This window comes from Podarcis melisellensis (assembly GCF_964234715.1).
Source record: "Podarcis melisellensis genome assembly, chromosome: 10".
Lineage (NCBI taxonomy): Eukaryota > Metazoa > Chordata > Lepidosauria > Squamata > Lacertidae > Podarcis > Podarcis melisellensis.
This window is the reverse complement of record NC_138542.1, coordinates 72798849-72818037: the sequence shown is the minus strand read 5'-3', so window position 1 is coordinate 72818037 and position 19189 is coordinate 72798849. Positions and strand designations below refer to the sequence as shown.

The 19189-nt window shown below is 47.4% G+C and overlaps 3 protein-coding genes and 1 long non-coding RNA gene across 8 annotated transcripts in view; 3 read left to right on the top strand and 1 right to left on the bottom strand.

Moving 5' to 3' along the window:
* LOC309378787 (uncharacterized protein) overlaps positions 1-13674 on the top strand; it is a 78129-nt gene extending 64455 nt beyond the window's left edge. The window contains exons 1-2 of one of the 4 annotated variants that reach the window (XM_081927458.1): positions 6888-6901; positions 11965-13674. In XM_081927458.1, the coding sequence (XP_081783584.1) occupies positions 12314-13063 (750 nt within the window). In that variant the 5' untranslated portion in view covers positions 6888-6901; positions 11965-12313 and the 3' untranslated portion in view covers positions 13064-13674. Of the gene's footprint in view, positions 1-6887; positions 6902-10786; positions 10938-11021; positions 11320-11964 lie in introns of those variants that run through there. The other 3 variants (XM_081927455.1, XM_081927456.1, XM_081927457.1) reach the window with 3 other exon arrangements.
* Positions 1-19189, top strand: part of LOC309378608 (uncharacterized protein) — a 179700-nt gene that overhangs the window by 77587 nt on the left and 82924 nt on the right. The gene's annotated exons all lie outside the window — the stretch shown is intronic.
* Positions 1-19189, top strand: part of LOC309378768 (uncharacterized protein) — a 74864-nt gene that overhangs the window by 29570 nt on the left and 26105 nt on the right. The window lies entirely within an intron of this gene.
* Positions 9892-19189, bottom strand: part of LOC309378898 — a 71998-nt gene continuing 62700 nt past the window's right edge. For both annotated transcript variants that reach the window (XR_014172267.1, XR_014172268.1), the window contains one exon: positions 9892-9966. This is a non-coding gene — a long non-coding RNA (uncharacterized lncRNA). The remainder of the gene's footprint in view (positions 9967-19189) is intronic.

Sequence of the window (19189 nt, the reverse complement as noted above, 5' to 3'; positions counted from 1 at the left end):
TAAAAGGTGAGAGGTGAAGCTGTGATGTTTTGAAGCACAACTGGTAATATCAAGCATTTGAGTGATTACAGTGTTTATCATTTTGTCTACTATTTAAAATCAGACTTCAAAGTCAATTCAAAGTTTAAGCACATACAAATACATATGGGCCTTGACCTATCCTGTAAATAAAGGGCAGGAAAAATGTTGTCTGCAAATGGTAAGGCTGGAATGACTTAGAATGTTAAAAATCCTATGAATTCTGACTCTCTGGCCATTTTTTCCGTATATAAGGGCGTGGCATTGTTCCGTGAATGGCCAGAGGGATATTAGCCCTTTCCTGTACATAAAGGAAGCAGTCCTTTTGCTTGGGCTAAAATTGCTAGCTTTGGTTGGTGAATACTTCAATTGCTGAGTTTCTCTTTTTTGTTTTAAATCTAACCCTCTTTTAAAATCTACTCCTTACCCTTCCCTTATTCAAATTCTAATTTAGCCAAAAGATGCAACATTTTCAATAGTATAAAAGGTTTGCTGAGACATGAACTCCGCACATGCACAGAGGCTAGATCAGTAAAAAAAAAGGATAGGAAAAGAAAAGAGAGAGAGGAAGGAGGGGGAACTGTAAGGGGGGGGAGAGGAGGTTTATGTAAAACTTGGAACCATTGAGAGAAATCACCCTTAATGTGTCCCAAGTTTGAAATCTTAACATGCCAAATTCTTTTCACAGGTAAATATCAAAGCATTCCACCCCTCAATGGGATTAAAATCACAGACTTTGTTTTGTGTGCATTTTAACAGGATATGTGAACCCCGATAACAAAGTGTTTGTCCCCTTTTCCTCCCACAGCAACTTTCTTTCTGTTCTGTGAAACAAGTCTGAATCCCTACTATATTAGTGACTTCCATCTCTTTGTGGCTTTGACACTTTTAGAGTTACAAATAATCTATTTTCACTTATTTAATCCATTTTTCCATGATGTCTATGAAGTTAATCGAAGCACAACCAAACATTGTTTGTGGAATGGTATTTGTTTACCTTTTGCCTGAGCATTTCTTATTAATTCTGTCATTTTGGCTAGTTCAAGGTACTTGCACAACTTTAAATTGCCATTAAGTCATTTCCCAGTATTTTGCTATTAACATTCTAGCCGATGTTGTCACATCAAGAAACACTCTTTTATTTTCATTGTTACTTCAGATTTCTTAAAATTGTGTGTCTTAGCATTTATTTATTTTTGGTTCCTCATAGGTCATTTTGTGTGTGTGTGTGTGTGTTATTATTACCGGTATTTTAACCTTGTCTTTTAAGCCCACCCTGCCCCTTACAGGATATCACTTCTACAAAGGTGTTACTACAGATCCAATGAAAAGGGGGAGGAGTTGAATTGCAAGGACATTTTCTTACTTTTGAACCTCAAGACTGTGCTCCGGCATTGAGAAGATACATGCGTAAAAATATCACAATTGTCTCAAGATATGCAACTGATACTTAATTAGTTTGTTTTGTATTATGTGTTATTACGTAGGAATGTTAAAATGTGTCTGACAGTGTGTTATTTCCACAAATGGGGGGGGGGGCTATTTCGTGGCTATTTTTCTGTGTAATTGTTTTTATGTTTAATGTCTTATTCCTTACACCCCAGTGGAGGATCCTCATACATTTTATGCCTTTAAACAGATCAGGCTATTATGTAGTCCAATGTTTAGAATGAGATAAATTTATAACCACATTTAGTTGTTTCACCTGGCACTCTGCCAACTTCCCTACCCATTTTAAAATGTGCTGAAACTCACTTCACCAAGGAGAAGCTTCAGGAAGGTGTATATGCTTTGGTTTAGCATGAATGATCCCTTATAGAGTTAAATTGACTTATTTGGACAAGTGCCCCTTAATAATGGTTTTGCTTTAACAGATTGGTTTGAAAGTTGAGAACCATGGGGCAAGATAAATTCAAATTGGACTCAGTTTGAATTGGGCAAGTGTATCCAGGCTGCAATTAGCTTTTTGGTCCTTAAAGTGCAAGTGAGCAACTTCCCATGACTGCAAGACCAGAGCCTATAATAATAAAATCCCATGGAATGGCCAAGGCAAAGACATTTCTCTCAAGACGTGTCCGAAACCTGTGCCAGCTTTGGTGGGTGCCAGGCAACATGGTTAATATGAAAGCCCTAAGTGGATTCACCAGGGATTGCCACTACTGTGACACCATGCCGGTGGGAGACCACAGAAGAGCTACCTTCGCACCTGAGAACACAAAAACGGTGGAGGGGGGGGAACTGCATTTTTTCCCCAGTCAATAGTGGACCTTCCTGCTAAATGTAAAGCATAGACCACTATTGAACAAAATACAACAGGTGTTCTTTTATGTGATATCCTATATCCAGCTATCTGCACTACTATATTTGCAAATGACCTTAAGAGGCATGGCTTGCAAGTCCCCTTCAGGTTTGCATAAACCCATATATCTGGTACGGTAGATACCAAGTTATTATTTAGCGCACATCTATATAACACGCGTGTACATTGTATTGGTCCGTGTTGCTCCCTCCTTTGCTGCCCTGATCAACCCACCTCCTTTTCCATTAGATCCTATTCCCCCTCACAGGGCACCCCTTCCTTTACCGAGATTTAGGGGTGCGGAGAAAAGATTTGCAAGTTCTTACAGAACTTTAATGCAAATCTATCTCCGAATGGGGGACTGTTACGGAAGGGGGGCATGTCTTCTTCACCTTCTTCACTACAATATATCCATTTATTCCCAATTGTCAATGTCAAAGGGAACTAAAATCTATAAAATCTATATCCATAATCCCTCAAGTAAGGTGTGAAGACCCTAATCCTGTCAAAATCACTCTGCCAAACCTTTCCTCTGGGCAATGCCAGGTGACAGACTATGCATACACTCAGGAAGCGCTTATCTGCGCATATCTCCAGCTCTGCATATTCCCCCCTCCCTCCTCCTTATGTTAATCCAGTGTAGCTCTGCATATTCCCCCCTCCCTCCTCCTTATGTTAATCCGGTGTAACCCAACCTCTCCTTAATGTATTCATGATGTAATCTGTGTAACCTAACCTTTCCTTAATGTATTCATGATGTAACTGGGATGTATTTTGCACTGTATTCTGGGACATGGAGGGAGTTTCAAAAGTTCATGTCACCCCTTTCTCGCTGTTCAATCTCGTCTTGAACCTGTTGCGCAATAAACCTTGGATCTCCGTATTTTGCTCCTGTCCGGCTGGGCTCATTTTCTTCCGCAGGGACCCGCGGACACTTAGTCCGACGAGCTGGGTGGCAGTGTAGCCCCGCACCCAGATTTTAGCCGTAACAGCGAGGAAGCCCCACACTCACTCCGGTTGGAGAAATAGAGTCACTGACCCCTATATTCAAAGGAAACCCTCTTCTCCCTGAAGGACAAAGGAGGGTTCACGTGCATCAGAAAATCAGGTGAGCCCTGCAGGATCAGGCCCAAGGGGCCCCTGTCCTCCCAGGGGCCTCTTCTGGGAAGCCCACCGGCAGCACGTGAGCACCAGAGAAGTGGGGAGGCGCATTTCTTCTAGGGACACATTTCTGGGGTCCCCACGGTGCCCCCCAGCCTGGCTCCACTCTTCCGGGGCAGCTGCGTTTTGTTTCGCTGCAGGTGAGGCTGCCCCGTGCAAAGTGGGGCTCTCAAAATGAATTTGAGGGGGGCCGGAGGGACTAGAGCTTCCCCGCACTTGCAAAGGACCAGTAGAAGCGGAGGGGAGGCAGGCAGCAGGAGGGCGATGGGGGGGAACCAGTGAGAAGGAGCTTCTGGAGCCTGGGCAGCCCCCTCCCCGCCTGCTCCCTTTAGGTTTCCCAAGCCCCCACTTTTCATTTCAAGGACTGGGGGACCTCAGCATCCCGGGGTTGCTTTGCTCTGGGGGGGAGGGGGTCCTATTTTGTTTGCTGAGGGCAGGAGTCACAATCCTGTCACATTGTGTTGTGTCAGGCTTTTTGGTAAGGAGGTGAGGCTCAGGTGGGAAAGAGTTGAGAAGGAAAATATCCTGGGGTGCGGATTTCCTCCGCTGCCCATCTCCTCAGGGTGCCACTCCCCGGGGGTCCCTCCGGTCAGCAGAAGAAGGAGAATCCAGCCAAGTTAAAGAAGCAAACAGTGGTCAGTTGACCTGATCTTTATTTGTTGCAACAAGGTTCAAGCACAGCAAGAGTAGGAACCCCGAGAAGATGGTTGCATGGATTTTTAAGACCTCTCCCCATTTCCCACAATACATTTTTCAACAGCATCTTTGATGCATCACAGATTTGTCACAAAGTAGGAGTCTTTGGCGGGACGCAGGTGGCGCTGCGGGTTAAAGCCTCAGCGCCTAGGACTTGCCGATCGAAAGGTCGGCGGTTCGAATACCTGCGGCGGGGTGCGCTCCCGCTGCTCGGTCCCAGCGCCTGCCAACCTAGCAGTTCGAAAGCACCTCCGGGTGCAAGTAGATAAATAGGGACCGCTTACCAGCGGGAAGGTAAACGGCGTTTCCATGTGCGGCTCTGGCTCACCAGAGCAGCGATGTCACGCTGGCCACGTGACCCGGAAGTGTCTCCGGACAGTGCTGGCCCCTGGCCTGTTGAGTGAGATGGGCGCACAACCCCAGAGTCTGTCAAGACTGGCCCGTACGGGCAGGGGTACCTTTACCTTTACCTTAGGAGTCTTTGGCATTCAGAAACATGAGCCCGTCACTCACCCCTGTCAACAGCCCCAGTTTCCCACACCTTTTAACTACCCTCGTCCAATAAGAACCATAATAGTATTTGCAGATTTCCACACCCCCCCCCCAGCTGCAAGGCTTTCCTGGGCTTCTCCTTTGGAAGTATCAGGATCCTCCTCCTTTCTCCTCCTCCAATCCGGCTTCTGTTCCGGGAATAAGGGGGGTGAGCCCCCTCCCAAACTGCCAGTTTCTCGCGGAAGTGGAGCTTCTACGCCGGATTGCTGCTCTGCGCCGTAGCTCTAGGGGCGCGCGCTCTCGGAAAGGGGAGGAGGGGCGGCAGGGGACCCCCCCCAAACATCGATGTTGCAGGGAAGGAAATGAGAATCGGGATCGAGGACAAAGAGGTAAAGGGGTCGCGGGGGGGGGAGGGGGAGAAAGGGACCCAGAGAGGGACTCCGCGCCAGCTCCCCAAAGCGCCTTCCGTTGGCCCCCCCGGCAGGGCCTGGATCCCTGCACGCGTGCTGCGAAGGGGGCTTTCCTCGGCAGGGGAGGACATGGGGCGCCCACCCACGGGGTCCCACGAGGACTCCCTGGCCCCGTTTCCTCCGCACAGGCATCCCTGGGGCCCTGTGCGCTCCCCACGGAGAGAGGCAGACCATGAAAGGGTTAGCGGTCGCGAAAGACGCCTAGAGACCCCCCCGTCCCTCCCCACCTCGTCTGGGGGGCCCCTCCGGATGGAGAGATGGGTCGCGCATGGCGAGGGGTGAGCCGCCAAGGACGCCTCTGAGGAATCTCCGGAGGGGCCGCCTTGGCTTCTCCCTCCCACCCAGAAATCGACCCCCCCTTCAAGGCAACCAGAGAGGGATCCCTGGATAGTGGGGGGGTACAGTCCCCCCACCTCTTCCTTCCTTCAATCTCCATCCTCTTCCCGTCCACATAGGCCCCTGCCCAGACCCAGCGGTTCTGCCCAGTCCAACCTTTGGTCCCCCTGGATAGGAGAGGAAATCCCAAGAGGAAGAGGGGAGGGGGGGAGGGCTTCTCAGAAGCGGCTCTTGGTTTCTGCAATCCCACCCAGGAAGCAGCCAGAAGCCTTTTCCTTTCTCTCTCTCAGGCTTCCATCTTTATTGTCTTTTCCACTGCCTGGTTCATTGAGGATGAGGATAATTTACACCTGTCATCAGAAACAGGGGTGCAGAGTCAATGGAATGGCTCTCAGGATTGATAGAAGTTGCACCTCAAAAGCATTTCTGTTCCTCTTATTCTTTGTAGTAGAAGAATAAGAAGAAGAAGAAGAGTTTGGATTTGATATCCCGCCTTTCACTCCCTTTAAGGAGTCTCAAAGCGGCTAACATTCTCCTTTCCCTTCCTCCCCCACAACAAACACTCTGTGAGGTGAGTGGGGCTGAGAGACTTCACAGAAGTGTGACTGGCCCAAGGTCACCCAGCAGCTGCATGTGGAGGAGCGGAGACGTGAACCTGGTTACCCAGGATTACGAGACTACCGCTCTTAACCACTACACCACACTGGCTGTGTCAGAGTGACTGACAAGCTGAGATACAACCCGTCAGAATCCGATGACAGCAACTGCATGAATCTTCCCAGTCAAAGGACCCTTTTCATGATAGACAGTGCCTGGGGCTAGAGGCTCTACATACAAGTTGTGCCTATACAGGCCAAAGACTGCCAGTATTAGCACAGGTGATGTGTGTGACCCCCCCCCCTCAATTTACAGACTGTGTGTGAATGAGAGTTTGTGGGTAGGATTCTAGTTTACGACAACCTTTTTTTAAAAATCATTTTTTCAACACAAACATCAACCACAAAAAAACACATAAAACAAAAACCACAATAACACTAATAACGCACTTTAGCAATTCAGATTTGAGTACTGATATACATATAACTACACCTTTTTAACAATATTTCCCCACCTCTCCTCCCCCTACTTCACACCACTTTCCGCCTTATCTCTTAAGCAATTCTTCCAGATTTCCTCATATTTATCCTTTCTTATGGACGCGGGTGGCACTGTGGGTTAAACCACAGAGCCTAGGACTGGCATTTCTTCTAGGGACTTCTTGCTGGGGTCCCCCCCAGCCTGGCTCCACTCTGCCAGGGCAGTTGCGTTTTGTTTCGCTGAAGGTGAACCTGCCCCATGCAACATGGGTCTCTTAAAGGAACTTGTGGGGGGGTGGGCGGAGGGGCTGCAGCTCCCCTGCACTTGCCAAAGACTGCCAGTATTAGCACAGGTGAGCTGTGCAACCTTCCCAAATTTACAGACTGTATGTGAATGAGAGTTTGTGGGTGGGATTATAGTCTACACTGGGAGCCAGTGTGGTGTAGTGGTTAAGTGCGGTAGTCACGTAATCTGGGGAACCAGGTTCGCTTCCCCGCTCCTCCACATGCAGCTGCTGGGTGACCTTGGGCCAGTCACACTTCTTTGAAGTCTCTCAGCCCCACTCACCTCACAGAGTGTTTGTTGTGGGGGAGGAAGGGAAAGGAGAATGTTAGCTGCTTTGAGACTCCTTCGCTTAGTGATAAAGCAGAATATCAAATCCAAACTCTACTTCTTCTTCTTTACGGCAACCCTGTGATTTTCTCCATCCATAACATTTCGTGACCTGATATTGCAGTACAGATTCAAAAATAACTACAAAATATACAAGATAATAAGAATGATTGCAGTATTTATACCCCGCCCATCTGGTTGGGTTTCCCCAGCCACTCTGGGCAGCTTCAAGTACATAAAAAAGACAATAAAACATCAAACATTAAAAACATCCCAATGCAGCTGTCTTCTAAATGTCAGAGAGTTGCCCATTTCCTTCCCTCTGATGGGAGGGCATTCCATAGGGTGGGAGACCCTCTGTCTGGTTCCCTGGAACTTCACTTCTGACAGCAAGGGAACCAGCAAAGACCTCAGAGGAGGACCTCCCTGCCCGGACTGAGCGATGGGGGTGGAGACGCTCCTTCAGGTTTCCAGCGCCGAGGCTGTTTCTAGCTTAAGGTTGCAGATCTTGCTCCTCCATAACAATCTGCAGAGCAAGTTTGACTTTTAATTAGCAGAGTAGCAAAAAAAAACCCACTCAGACGCAGCAAAAAAAATAATTCAGCTGAGAAATTGATTACAGTGGTACCTCTGGTTGCGAATGGGATCTGTTCCGGAGGTCCGTTCGCAACATGAGCAGAACACAATCTGCGTCTGCACATACGTGGGTCGCGATTCGCCGCTTCTGCACATGTGCGTGACATCATTTTGCATGTCTGCGCATGCCCAAGTGGCGAAACCCGGAAGTAACCCTTTCGAGTACTTCTGGGTTGCCTCCCGACGCAACCTGAAAACATGCAACCTGATGCAAATGTAACATGAGGTATGACTGTACTGAAGCATAACAGGACCCAAAAAATAGCAAAAATATATCGTATTTTTTGCTCCATAGGGCGCACCTGACCATAAGGCGCACCTAGTTTTTAGAGGAGGAAAACACGAAAAAAAATATTCTGAATCCAATGTTGTACTGTACTAAACTATTTAAAGCAGCAAAGTGGGCGTCTCCTGTCCGCTTTGCTGCTTTGAAGCGAGCCTCAGAGGAGGGAAGGAAGGGGAACCATGGCTTATCTAAGTCCAGTTAATAATGCTGAGCCTGACTTTATATGCATCTCAAAGCCCTTGACATTTATACATTATAATGAGAAGCCGAGATAGGCCTCCTGCAGAGGAGGAGGGGTGGAGAAGGGAGGGAGCCATCATAGCTCAATAGGGAGGACATGGAGAAGATCCCAAGCTCAGTCCTTGATAGCTTCTCCAGGTAGGACTGAAGGTGTGTCTCCTGAAACCCAGGTGAGCCTCTGCCCATCAGTGAAGACAAAAGTGAGCTAAATGGACTCAGGGGTCCTGACGTGGTATAGGGAAGGTCCCTCTGCTCCTGCTTAAATTAGTCCTTTCTTTAGAACCATGAGGACCATGAGCTTGTTTTTAAAGGGAACAGCTGTAACCTCAGTGGCTTTGCATGCAGAACACCACACGTTCAATCCCCGGCTTCTCCAGGCCTGAAACTCTGGCAAACTGCTGCCGGACAGTGTTGGCATTACTAAGCTAGATGCAGTAGTGGGTCCAACTCCTTATAAGGCAGCTTCCTAGGTTCCCATTTACCGGTATGCTTCAGATCTGAGTGTGAGGCTTGCTGTCACGTTTGCACATCTGGAAGATGACTGTGTCACCTCCCATCACCCTACTGAAGGTGCTTTTATAGCTCAGGGAAAAGGGCAGGCAGTCACAGCATCTCTAGACTGTAGCATCCTGAATTAAGAGAGGAATTCCCCTTGCAGCCAAAGGGTTGTTTGAGGCCACCACGAAAGAGCTGATCTTAAGCTTGAAACCAGGACTTGCTCTTTAACCATGCTGCTCTTCCAGTTGCCAATGCCATCCATGTAACTTGTGTGAATAGCAAATGTGGGTTGTGTCCAGGAACCTGGGAGCATTTCTTTCACGTGTGTGCATGTTTTCGTCTTTAAATAAACAGCCCATGCAAGTTTCCAGCTCTTATGGCCATTGAGATTAACCTGGCCGTCTCAGTGGAAATCTGGGGAGGCTGAGGTGGACTTTCCAGTGGTCAAAGTGTGGTTGTGTCTTCCTGCCTGGCATCTATTTCCTGCCCTCTTTCCCCCCTGCACCCCTGCACCCTGCTTCAAAGCAAGGCACCGGAGAGCCATGGATCCTCTGCTTGCAACTGCAGCGGATTCCCTCCATTTTGAAGCAGGAAAGTGGGAGAGGAGCTGCTTACTCGAGTGTAAGCTGCTTCCTTCCCACTTTCCTGCTTCAAAGGGAGCCCAGGAGGAGGGAATCCACTGCATGGATCCCCTTCCTTCCTTCCTCCTTGGTTGCTTTGAAGCAGGAAAGTGGGAGAGGAGCTGCTTACACGAGTAAGCCACTTTCCTGCTTCAAAGCGAGCCACGGAGGAGGGAGGGATGGACAGAATCCCCTTCCCTCCCTCCTGCCTGGCTCAGCTCAGCAGCAGCGGCTCTTGCTGGCTTCGCTCCATAGGACGCACAGACATTTCCCCTTACTTTTTAGGGGAGGAAAAGTGCGTCCTATGGAGCGAAAAATATGGTAACATGCAGTAAAACCCTGACTTAGCATACTGTTAGGGAAAAATCTAGGTGCGAGGCTGCTCAGTCCCCCAGCAGAGCCCTTGGGTCCCTGCGGAATAAAGGAAGGAGTCCAGCCAACTGGAGCAAATAGCTATAGACCAAAGTTTATTGCGCAATAGGTTCAAAGAGCAAATTTTGAACCCCGAGGATGGGGTGACAAAGACTTTTTAAACTTTCCCACCACATCCCAGAATACAGTTCGAAGGGGAGGGGTTAACCTTGGCAAACATGTCCAGACAAGTCTTTGGTACAAGATTAGCACAAGCAGACATGGCAGGGCAAGACTCAGGTATAAGATTAGCATAGACAAATATGTCTTAAGTACCCACCACCCAAAAGTACAATAGAAGTTCCTTTGCATGTCTGGAGCCTGAGGCGAGTCAGGTGATGAGATTTGGCTTCCTTTGGCTAACAATGAGCCCAGCAATTGTCACCTCTGAGAACTTCCTAGAGTCCTTTTTCAAGCTTTGGAATGGGGGGAACTGGGAAAGGAGATGATTTTATATTATTTTTAAAGCTAGGTGACTTCCCTGAGCTGTCAAGTTGGAAGGATATATTCAGGCATAATATTTGTAATATTTAACTTTGAACATGTGCCCCGCCCCGTAATTTCCATAACAATACCAAAACAGTACGCAAGTAAGAAACAGACAAACAGAGTAGAGTAATAACAGAATATGACGTGGGAGCAGGCACATTTCAATACTGTACTTTATATATAATTCAATGTCAGAGAAACTCTGGGACTTGATAACAAGCCTCCAGGTTGACCAGCCCCATCTGCCCTTCACTTTCCTCTCCTCTTCAGCACAGGCAGAATCTGCCTTCTGGACTGTGGGATTCACGGTTGTTCTCCTCCTCTTCATCCACAAGGTTGGATTCTGTTCACTTGCAGCAGAATTGCCCAGCCCCCCAAGGATTTGAGACCCATCAGCTTTCCTCACCTGGTTTAGCCGGCCCGGTTGAAGCCATTGCTTGAACCCCTTTTGCATGCTGATAGCTTCTGGAAGCCACAGGGGGAGCAGAGTGCAGGGTGGGCACCAAGGGAGGAAAAATGACCCCAGGAGGTGCAGAAAATATCCCCCACCAAAGGAGAACTACTGCTCCCCAACACCCCATGACATCTAGATTCAGGTAGGTAGTCGTGTTGCACACTTCTTCAGATACACTGACTCAGATGTCACCAGACCCTTGTATATCGTGGGAGGGTGGGGAGGGGGTTTTCTCAGAAGGGTACTCCTACTACCATCTCCTACTACCCTTCACTATATGAAGAAGTGTGCATGCACACGAAAGCTTATACCTAGAACAAACATAGTTGGTCTCTAAGATGCTACTGGACTTAACAAAAAATAAATATTTCAACTGCGTCAGACCAGCAATGCTACCTACCATTAAGTACAGTAATCTCTTTGCCTTGAATATCCTGCTTTTCAGTGCCAGATTAGGATAGTCCTCTGTCAGAAGACGGTGCAAGAGATCAGGCAGCACATCATTATTATAAAGAACCATTGTGGTGGGTATTTCCGTCTGAGATTCCCATGTGCCAGCTGCTTTCCTTCTGCTTCTCCTGCTCTCTCCATGCAATGTGAGGCATGTAGACAGAGGTCCATCTCCAAGAACAGGAGCATCCCTGAGCACCCATTCAGCTGAACCCAAGCACCAAAACTGGTCATTAGTTCTCTGACTGACCCAGACCAAAGTCCCTGGAAAAGATGTAGACCTGGGCCTCCCAAAATGGTCCACATGGATCTTCTGAGGCCAATGGGACTGTGCAGGTGACTGCTGAAGATTTAGAGGTGAAAACGGGTGGTGGTTGATGGAGGATTATGACGCAGAGGATGGGAATTGTCCAAAGGAACAATGAACCAGAGAAAGAGAGGGCCATGTCATGGACAGAGAGCAGCTGCCTTTCCTGTGAGGAAACAATGATTTGAGAAGGCTGCATTCCAAGATCATGCTGCTTCATTAATGATGATTGAGGATTATGAAACTTTGCTGCTGCATTACTATCATTTGACATCATTGCATCTTCATTTCCTCAAAACTGGGAAAATGGGTAGGAGGCGGGGGAATGTAGGAGATGTTGAAATAAGAAAAGCTGCTAATGGCATTTGATGTGCTCTCTTTCCATTTGTTCTCTTCCTTGAAACTCAAACAGGATTTCCTTTCCTCCCACTCTGAAGAAGGAGATGGAGAAGACAGTCAGAACTCCAGGAGATGGGACACCTTTCATTTCATTAGAAAGAGAAATTAAAATGTGTGAAATGTGGATTATGCTTCATAGAATGAGCACACATAATTCACATCAATGAACTCCGACAGGGGAGAAACCATTGAAAGGTAAGGAGTGTAGAAAGAGTTTCACTGATATTGGAAAACTTAGAATACACCAGCAGAAAGGATTCAAGAAAGGATTCAAATGCAAGCAGTGTGGGAAGAACTTCACTCAGAGTGCACACCTCAATATACATCAACGGATTCACACAGGAGAGAAACCATACAAATGTATGGAGTGTGGAAAGAGCTTTAGTCAAAGTGGAGGCCTCAATTTACATCACCAGACTCACACAGGGGAGAAACCATTTAAATGTATGGAGTGCGGAAAGAACTTCAGTCAGAGGGGATACTTAACTTTACATCAACGGACTCATACAGGCGAGAAACCATTTAAATGCATGGAGTGTGGAAAGAGCTTTAGTGATAGTGGAAACTGTAGAAAACATCAACAGACTCACACAGGGGAGAAACCATTTAAATGTATGGAGTGTGGAAAGAGCTTTAGTGAAAATGGAACCCTTAGAAAACATCAACAGACTCACACAGGGGAGAAACCATTTAAATGTATGGAGTGTGGAAAGAGCTTTAGTTATAATGGAACCCTTAGAAAACATCAACAGACTCACAGAAGGGAGAAACCATTTAAATGCATTGAGTGTGGAAAGAGCTTCGGTTTCAATGCAGAACTTGGAAGACATCAATGGACTCAGACAGGGGAGAAACCATTTAAATGTATGGAGTGTGGAAAGAGCTTTTGTGAAACTGGAAAGCTTAGAAGACATCAACGGACTCACACAGGGGAGAAACCGTATGAATGTATGGAGTGCAGAAAGAGTTTCAGTCAGAATGGAGACCTTAGATTACACCAGCGGACTCACACAGGGGAGATACCATTTAAATGCATGGAGTGCGGACAAAGCTTCAGCCGTAGTGGAAATCTTAGAAAACATCAGCAGACCCACATCAGAGAAGCCAGTTAAATGTTTGGCCTCTGGAAGGAGTTTCAGTCACAGTAGACTCCTTGATTTACATTAACAAACTCACATAAGAGACAAACCATCTAAATGTCAGGAAGTTAGATAGAGGTGGAGGTGCAGTACTTGTGGAAGTTCTAAATCAACAGACTTATGCACAGGTTGAACTTTAAGAGTTAAAACCCTACAAACCATCAACAGACATGAGGAGAAGCAGTTTAAATGGAAAGATTACAGAAAGTGATTTAATTATAATGGAATGTTTAAGAAACATCTAGGGACTCTCACAAGGGAGAACCCATTTAGATGTATGGAGTGTGGGACATGTTCCTCTCAGAGTCCACTCTTCTTCCCAGCAATGATCTCCGAAGAAATCCGTATTCCTGCTTCAGGGCCAGCTGAGTCTGTTTCTCTTGTCCTTATCTCTTAGCTAGGTAACTCCTGTCTAATCTGCTCTGTATCAGTGTCACTCCCTGCTTCTGAGACCACTGGAAAAGAGGAGGGTCAATTCCCCCCCCTCCAGCTCCCAGGAAAGCTGATCTGCCTGAGAATGCTTTCCCCCATACTCAGCGTCAGACCATTCCCTGACGCATTGCGAGAACCCTTGAAAAAGAAGTGATTTGGCTCACTATTGGAAGCTAAGACCCATAAAAGGTTGAATATGAAAGATATGTGGTTGAAGTATAATGCTATTCTGATGGAAGTAGGGGACCTTGTGATCCGTTGAAAGATAAATTAGATGATAGGTTCCAGTACATCCAGATGAATGAAGTGTTTAAAATGGATAAGAAAATTGGTTTTCAAAGAGAGAAATCCAAACTGGAAACGGAATTATTAGATACAAAACCAAAAAACCTATCTAAGATGTATAATTTATTGCTGGAATGGCGTACGAAAGATGTACAAGTGAAATCTGTAACGATTGAATGGGCCAGGGATGTGGGGCACAATATCATGATGGTGGATTGGGAGAAATTGTGGAAAAAGGAATCAAATTTACAGCTTGTAATGTATTAAGAGAAAAATGGATGAAAATGATGTATAGATGGTATTTAACACCAGTGAGGTTAGCAAAAATGTATCATACTCATGATAATAAATGCTGGAAATGTAAAGAAAAAGAAGGAACCTTTTACCACATGTGGTGGACGTGCCCCAAGGAAAAAGACTTCTGGGATTTACAATGAACTGATGAAAGTATTGAAAGAAGTATTAAAAGAATTGGAAGAAGTTTAAGGAATATTTGAAAAAATATGTTAATATTTAAATCTTAGAATAGCTTTGGAAGTGGATATAGGCTGCAGGCTTAGAAGTAAAAGATAGTGTATTTTAAAATAGTATTATTTGTAAGTGATAAAATGTGAAGTTATTTTAAGAGTGATTTTTAAAAAAGATGGTTAGAAACGATGATATATGTAAACTGCTAAAGATGAAGTAAAATGAAAATCAAATAGGTGGGACTTGGGGAAGCCCACTTAACAATGATTAGGAAAATAAGGACATGACAATAATTTGTATTTCTGTTTGTGTTCTTTGTGTTATAAAATGAATAATAATTATTATTTTTTTGAAAAAGCAAAACAAAAAAACAACTGATACTGCAATACGACACAGATCACAGTGTGTGTTTTTGTGTTGCATGTTTGCCTGGAAGCAGCCGGCAGAAAGCTTTTATTCATGAAGCCCCTGCAGATGCGAGTTCCTGACTCCCCCCCCCCCAGGGCAGGAAGCGAAAGTCACACCTCCATTGCCCTGTGTCCTTCCAGCCTCTTTCCTCCCTTGCTCCCTTCTGCCGGTTTGTGTGCCTGACTTAGATATCCTGTGTGCTGTATTTTTTTTCCTGCTGAAACGGGATTTGTTCTCAGGAGCTAAGTTTAGTGCCTCACTGGGAACCCAGTGAGAACTGTATGCTTTGAAAGCTCAGTAAACTATTACTGAAAAAGTCCTGCTGCCTCTGTGTGTGTTTTTGACCTCAGTGTGCGACTTGCTCTACACGTGGGCCCTACCCCGCCGATACTTGGCTCAGGCCTTGGAGTTGCTGTACTCAAGCATTCAAGATGGGTGTTTGTGTGACAGACTGGTTTTTGCCACAAACTCTGTCACCCCCACGACCGCATGATCTCCAAACATTACTTATTCAACAGAACTTCATCCCTGCCCCCTGCACGTTCTGAAGAAAACTTAAAATTTAATGGGAGATTCCCCCCCCCCCAACCTAACTGCAAGAGGGGGAAGGATGGGTTGCAGGTACCAGGAAAGTCTCTTGACAGGCCCATCTTCAGTCATGAACCACTTAGGGGAACCCCAGAGTGACTGCTTATTCTGGGGTTTGGGGAGGATAATATTTTTTCTTAGTCCCAGAAGTTATTAGTCAATCATGCTGCTAGGGAGTCTTCCTGCCAGAGGACCACAGTGCATATTGCTATCCTACTGATTTTATTCTTGTTGTTGATGTTGCTGTCATGGACTGGAGGGGTGCAGGGGGGGAGGCACCATCTGGGTTACCCACAAGGGAAGAAGGCTCAGATCCTGGGGACTGGTGGTGGGATGGCGATGAGCAGATAGAGGGATAAAATGGAGCGAGGAGGCCATCAGAGGAGGCCATCAGCTGAAGCATCCAGGGAGACTTCACCCTCCTGCTGCGACCAGCTCCCCTCTCCCCTGGTCTCCTAGAGCACATAGGGAAATCCAGTTCATACCCATGAGCCTATACATTATATTAATGGGCGTAGGGTTTTTTTTGTCCCAACATGCATCACTTTAATCTCATTGACAATGAACTGTATGGTCTGCCCATTCACCCCATTTGGAGAGGTCCTTTTGGAGCTCCTTGCATCTCTCTTTGTTTGAACAACCCTGGACAATTTACATCGACTTTTAAAACTCCCCCCCCTTCACCCAGAATACTTTTCAAGTAGCATCTTCACTAGTATGTCACAAATAGGGAGGGGTATCAAAGGGTTACACAAGTTCAACAGTTGGTCACTCTATCAGATACATCTCTGGACACCTCTCCAGTACCCATCACCCAGAGAACAACAAAACTATTGACATAATACAGTAGTACCTCGGGTTAAGAACCTAATTCATTCCAGAGGTCTGTTCTTAACCTGAGGTACCAGTTTAGCTAATGGGGCCTCTTGCTGCTGCCATGCCACCATTGCCGCCATGCAATTTCTGTTCTCATCCTGAAGCAAAGTTCTTACCCTGAGGTACTATTTCTGGGTTAGCAGAGTCTGTAACCTGAAGCATCTATAACCCAAGGTACTACTGTAAGGTAAAGGTACCCCTGCCCATACGGGCCAGTCTTGCCAGACTCTGGGGTTGTGCGCCCATCTCAGAGAGCCAGTGTGGTGTAGTGGTTAAGAGCGGTAGTCTCGTAATCCTGGGTAACTGGGTTCGCGTCTCCGCTCCTCCACATGCAGCTGCTGGGTGACCTTGGGCCAGTCACACTTCCTTGAAGTCTCTCAGCCCCACTCACCTCACAGAGTGTTTGTTGTGGGGGAGGAAGGGAAAGGAGAATGTTAGCCGCTTTGAGACTCCTTAAAGGGAGTGAAAGGCGGGATATCAAATCCAAACTCTTCTTCTTCTTCTTCTCACTCAAGAGGCCAGGGGCCAGCGCTGTCCGAAGACACTTCCGGGTCACGTGGCCAGCGTGACATCGCTGCTCTGGCGAGCCAGAGCTGCACACGGAAACGCCGTTTACCTTCCCGCTAGTAAGCGGTCCCTATTTATCTACTTGCACCCGGGGGTGCTTTCGAACTGCTAGGTTGGCTGTACCACTAGGTACCACTGTAGTAGTAGTAATAATAATAATATTTATATCCCACCTGCCTCCCTTGCCGAAGCTGGGCTCAGAGTGGCTAACAACAGTAAAAGTAACACAGTTTACATAAAATCACAATCAATTAATTGAAATACATTCTAAAATCAATTCATTCTAAAATCAATTCAGAATCAAATTACATCCTTGCCCTCAGGGCTTCTCCTGAGATGGGCTTTCAGAACACCTGGCTTGGTCAGCTGCCTCTGTGGAAGTCTGTTGTCGCCCCTTGGTCACTCCCTGGGTGGGGAGAAGTGTATGTGCTCTCACGCTCGGGGGATTATGGCAGGAGGCCCTGTTCTTGCTGCCTACGTGGCTATCCGCTTCCAGGGTCATGGTGGAGGGTGAAGCCTAAATTTACTTTTTCTTAAGAGTTAAAATGGCGTTGGAACGGGAAGAATCGGTTAAAGTATGGATTTTATATGAATTTACATATTTAGGTATCGTTCCCTGAGCTGTCAAGCTGAAAGGATACATTTAGACACAATCTTTGTAACATTGTAGCAACTTTAGGCAATCGAAACCAAAATGGCTACATTTAATCTACTTTGCCCATAGTCTGAGCAGCAGGAGGGCGCTGAGACAATCGTGCAAAGGCTCAGCTGAAAGGCTGGTTTGGAGGCAGGTCCAGCCGTCTATGGATTCCCCCATTGGCTAGCTGTCAAAATATAGTGCTCTTGATTGGTGAGCTTCGGTTATTCATAAATCCCATTCATAAAACACAAAGTCCGTAAATCCCATCCATAATATGCAGAGACCGTGTTTTCCTGTATTTATAAGATGTGTGAGTCGTGCTTTTGCGACTGAGTGGAGAGGGGTTCCTCGTCCCAGGGGATAATGTCAGATGGTAAGCCCCTCCCCTGTAATTTCCGTAACACCAGGAAGGAATCCCCCCCTCACCCTTGTCACTTGCAGCTGGGCTCACTTGCCAGAGCCACCTGGAGATCCTGACGACAAAAGCCATCATCCCTGACCACTGGTCTTGCCTGCTAGGGATGATGGGAGCTGTACTGCAAAAGCAGCTGGAGACCTAAGTTTGGGAAATCCTGTTCTCCCAGAAGGACAAATGAGGGTTCACGTGCATCAGAACGTCAGGTGAGCCCTGCAGGATCAGGCCCACGGGGCCCCTGTCCTCCCAGGGGCCAAACAGGGACCTCTTCTGGGAAGCCCACCTGCAGCAATTGAGCCCCAGAGAAGGGGGTTTTCCCCGACTGGGGAGGTGCATTTCTTCTAGGGCCACATTTCTGGGGTCCCCACGGTGCCCCCCAGCCTGGCTCCACTCGGCCAGGGCAGCTGCGTTTTGTTTCGCTGCAGGTGAGGCTGCCCCGTGCAACGTGGGTCTCTTAAGGGAACTTGGGGGGCGGGGCGCGGAGGGACTAGAGCTTCCCCGCACTTGCAAAGGACCAGTAGAAGCGGAGGGGAGGCAGGCAGCAGGAGGGCGATGGGGGGGAACCAGCGAGAAGGAGCTTCTGGAGCCGGGCAGCCCCCTCCCCGCCTGCTCCCTGCAGCTTTCCCGAGCCCCCCCCCCCTTTTTCATTTCAAGGACCGGGGGACCTCAGCATCCCGGGGTTGCTTTGATCCGGGGGGGGAGGGGTCTTATTTTGTTTGCTGAGGGCAGGAGTCACAATCCTGTCACATTGTGCTGTGTCTGGCTTTTAGGTAAGGGGGTGAGGCTCAGGTGGGAAGGAGTTGAGAAGGAAAATATCCCGGGGTGCGGATTCACTCCGCTGCCCAGCTCGTCAGGGTGCCACTCCCTGGGGGTCCCTCCGGTCAGCAAGTTAAAGATGCAAACGGAGGTCAGTTGACCTGATCTTTATTTGTTGCAACAAGGTTCAAACACACCAAGAGTAGGAACCCCGAGAAGATGGTTGCATGGATTTTTAAGACCTCTCCCCATTTCCCACAATACATTTCCCAATACATTTTCTTCGATGCATCACAGATTTGTCACAAAGTAGGAGTCTTTGGCATTCAGAAACATGAGCCCGTCACCCACCCCTGTCAACAACCCCAGTTTCCCACACCTTTAAACTACCCTCTTCCAATAAGAACCATAGTAGTATTTACAGATCCCCCCCCCCCCAGCTGCAAGGCTTTCCTGGGCTTCTCCTTTGGAAGTACCAGGATCCTCCTCCTCCTCCTCCTCCAATCCGGCTTCTGTTCCGGGAACAAGGGGGGGGGGTGAGTCTCCTCCCAAACTGCCATCTTCTCGCGGAAGTGGAGCTTCTACGCCGGATTGCCGCTCAGCGCCATAGCTCTAGGGGCGCGCCCTTTCGGAAAGGGGAGGAGGGGCGGCAGGGGACCCCCCC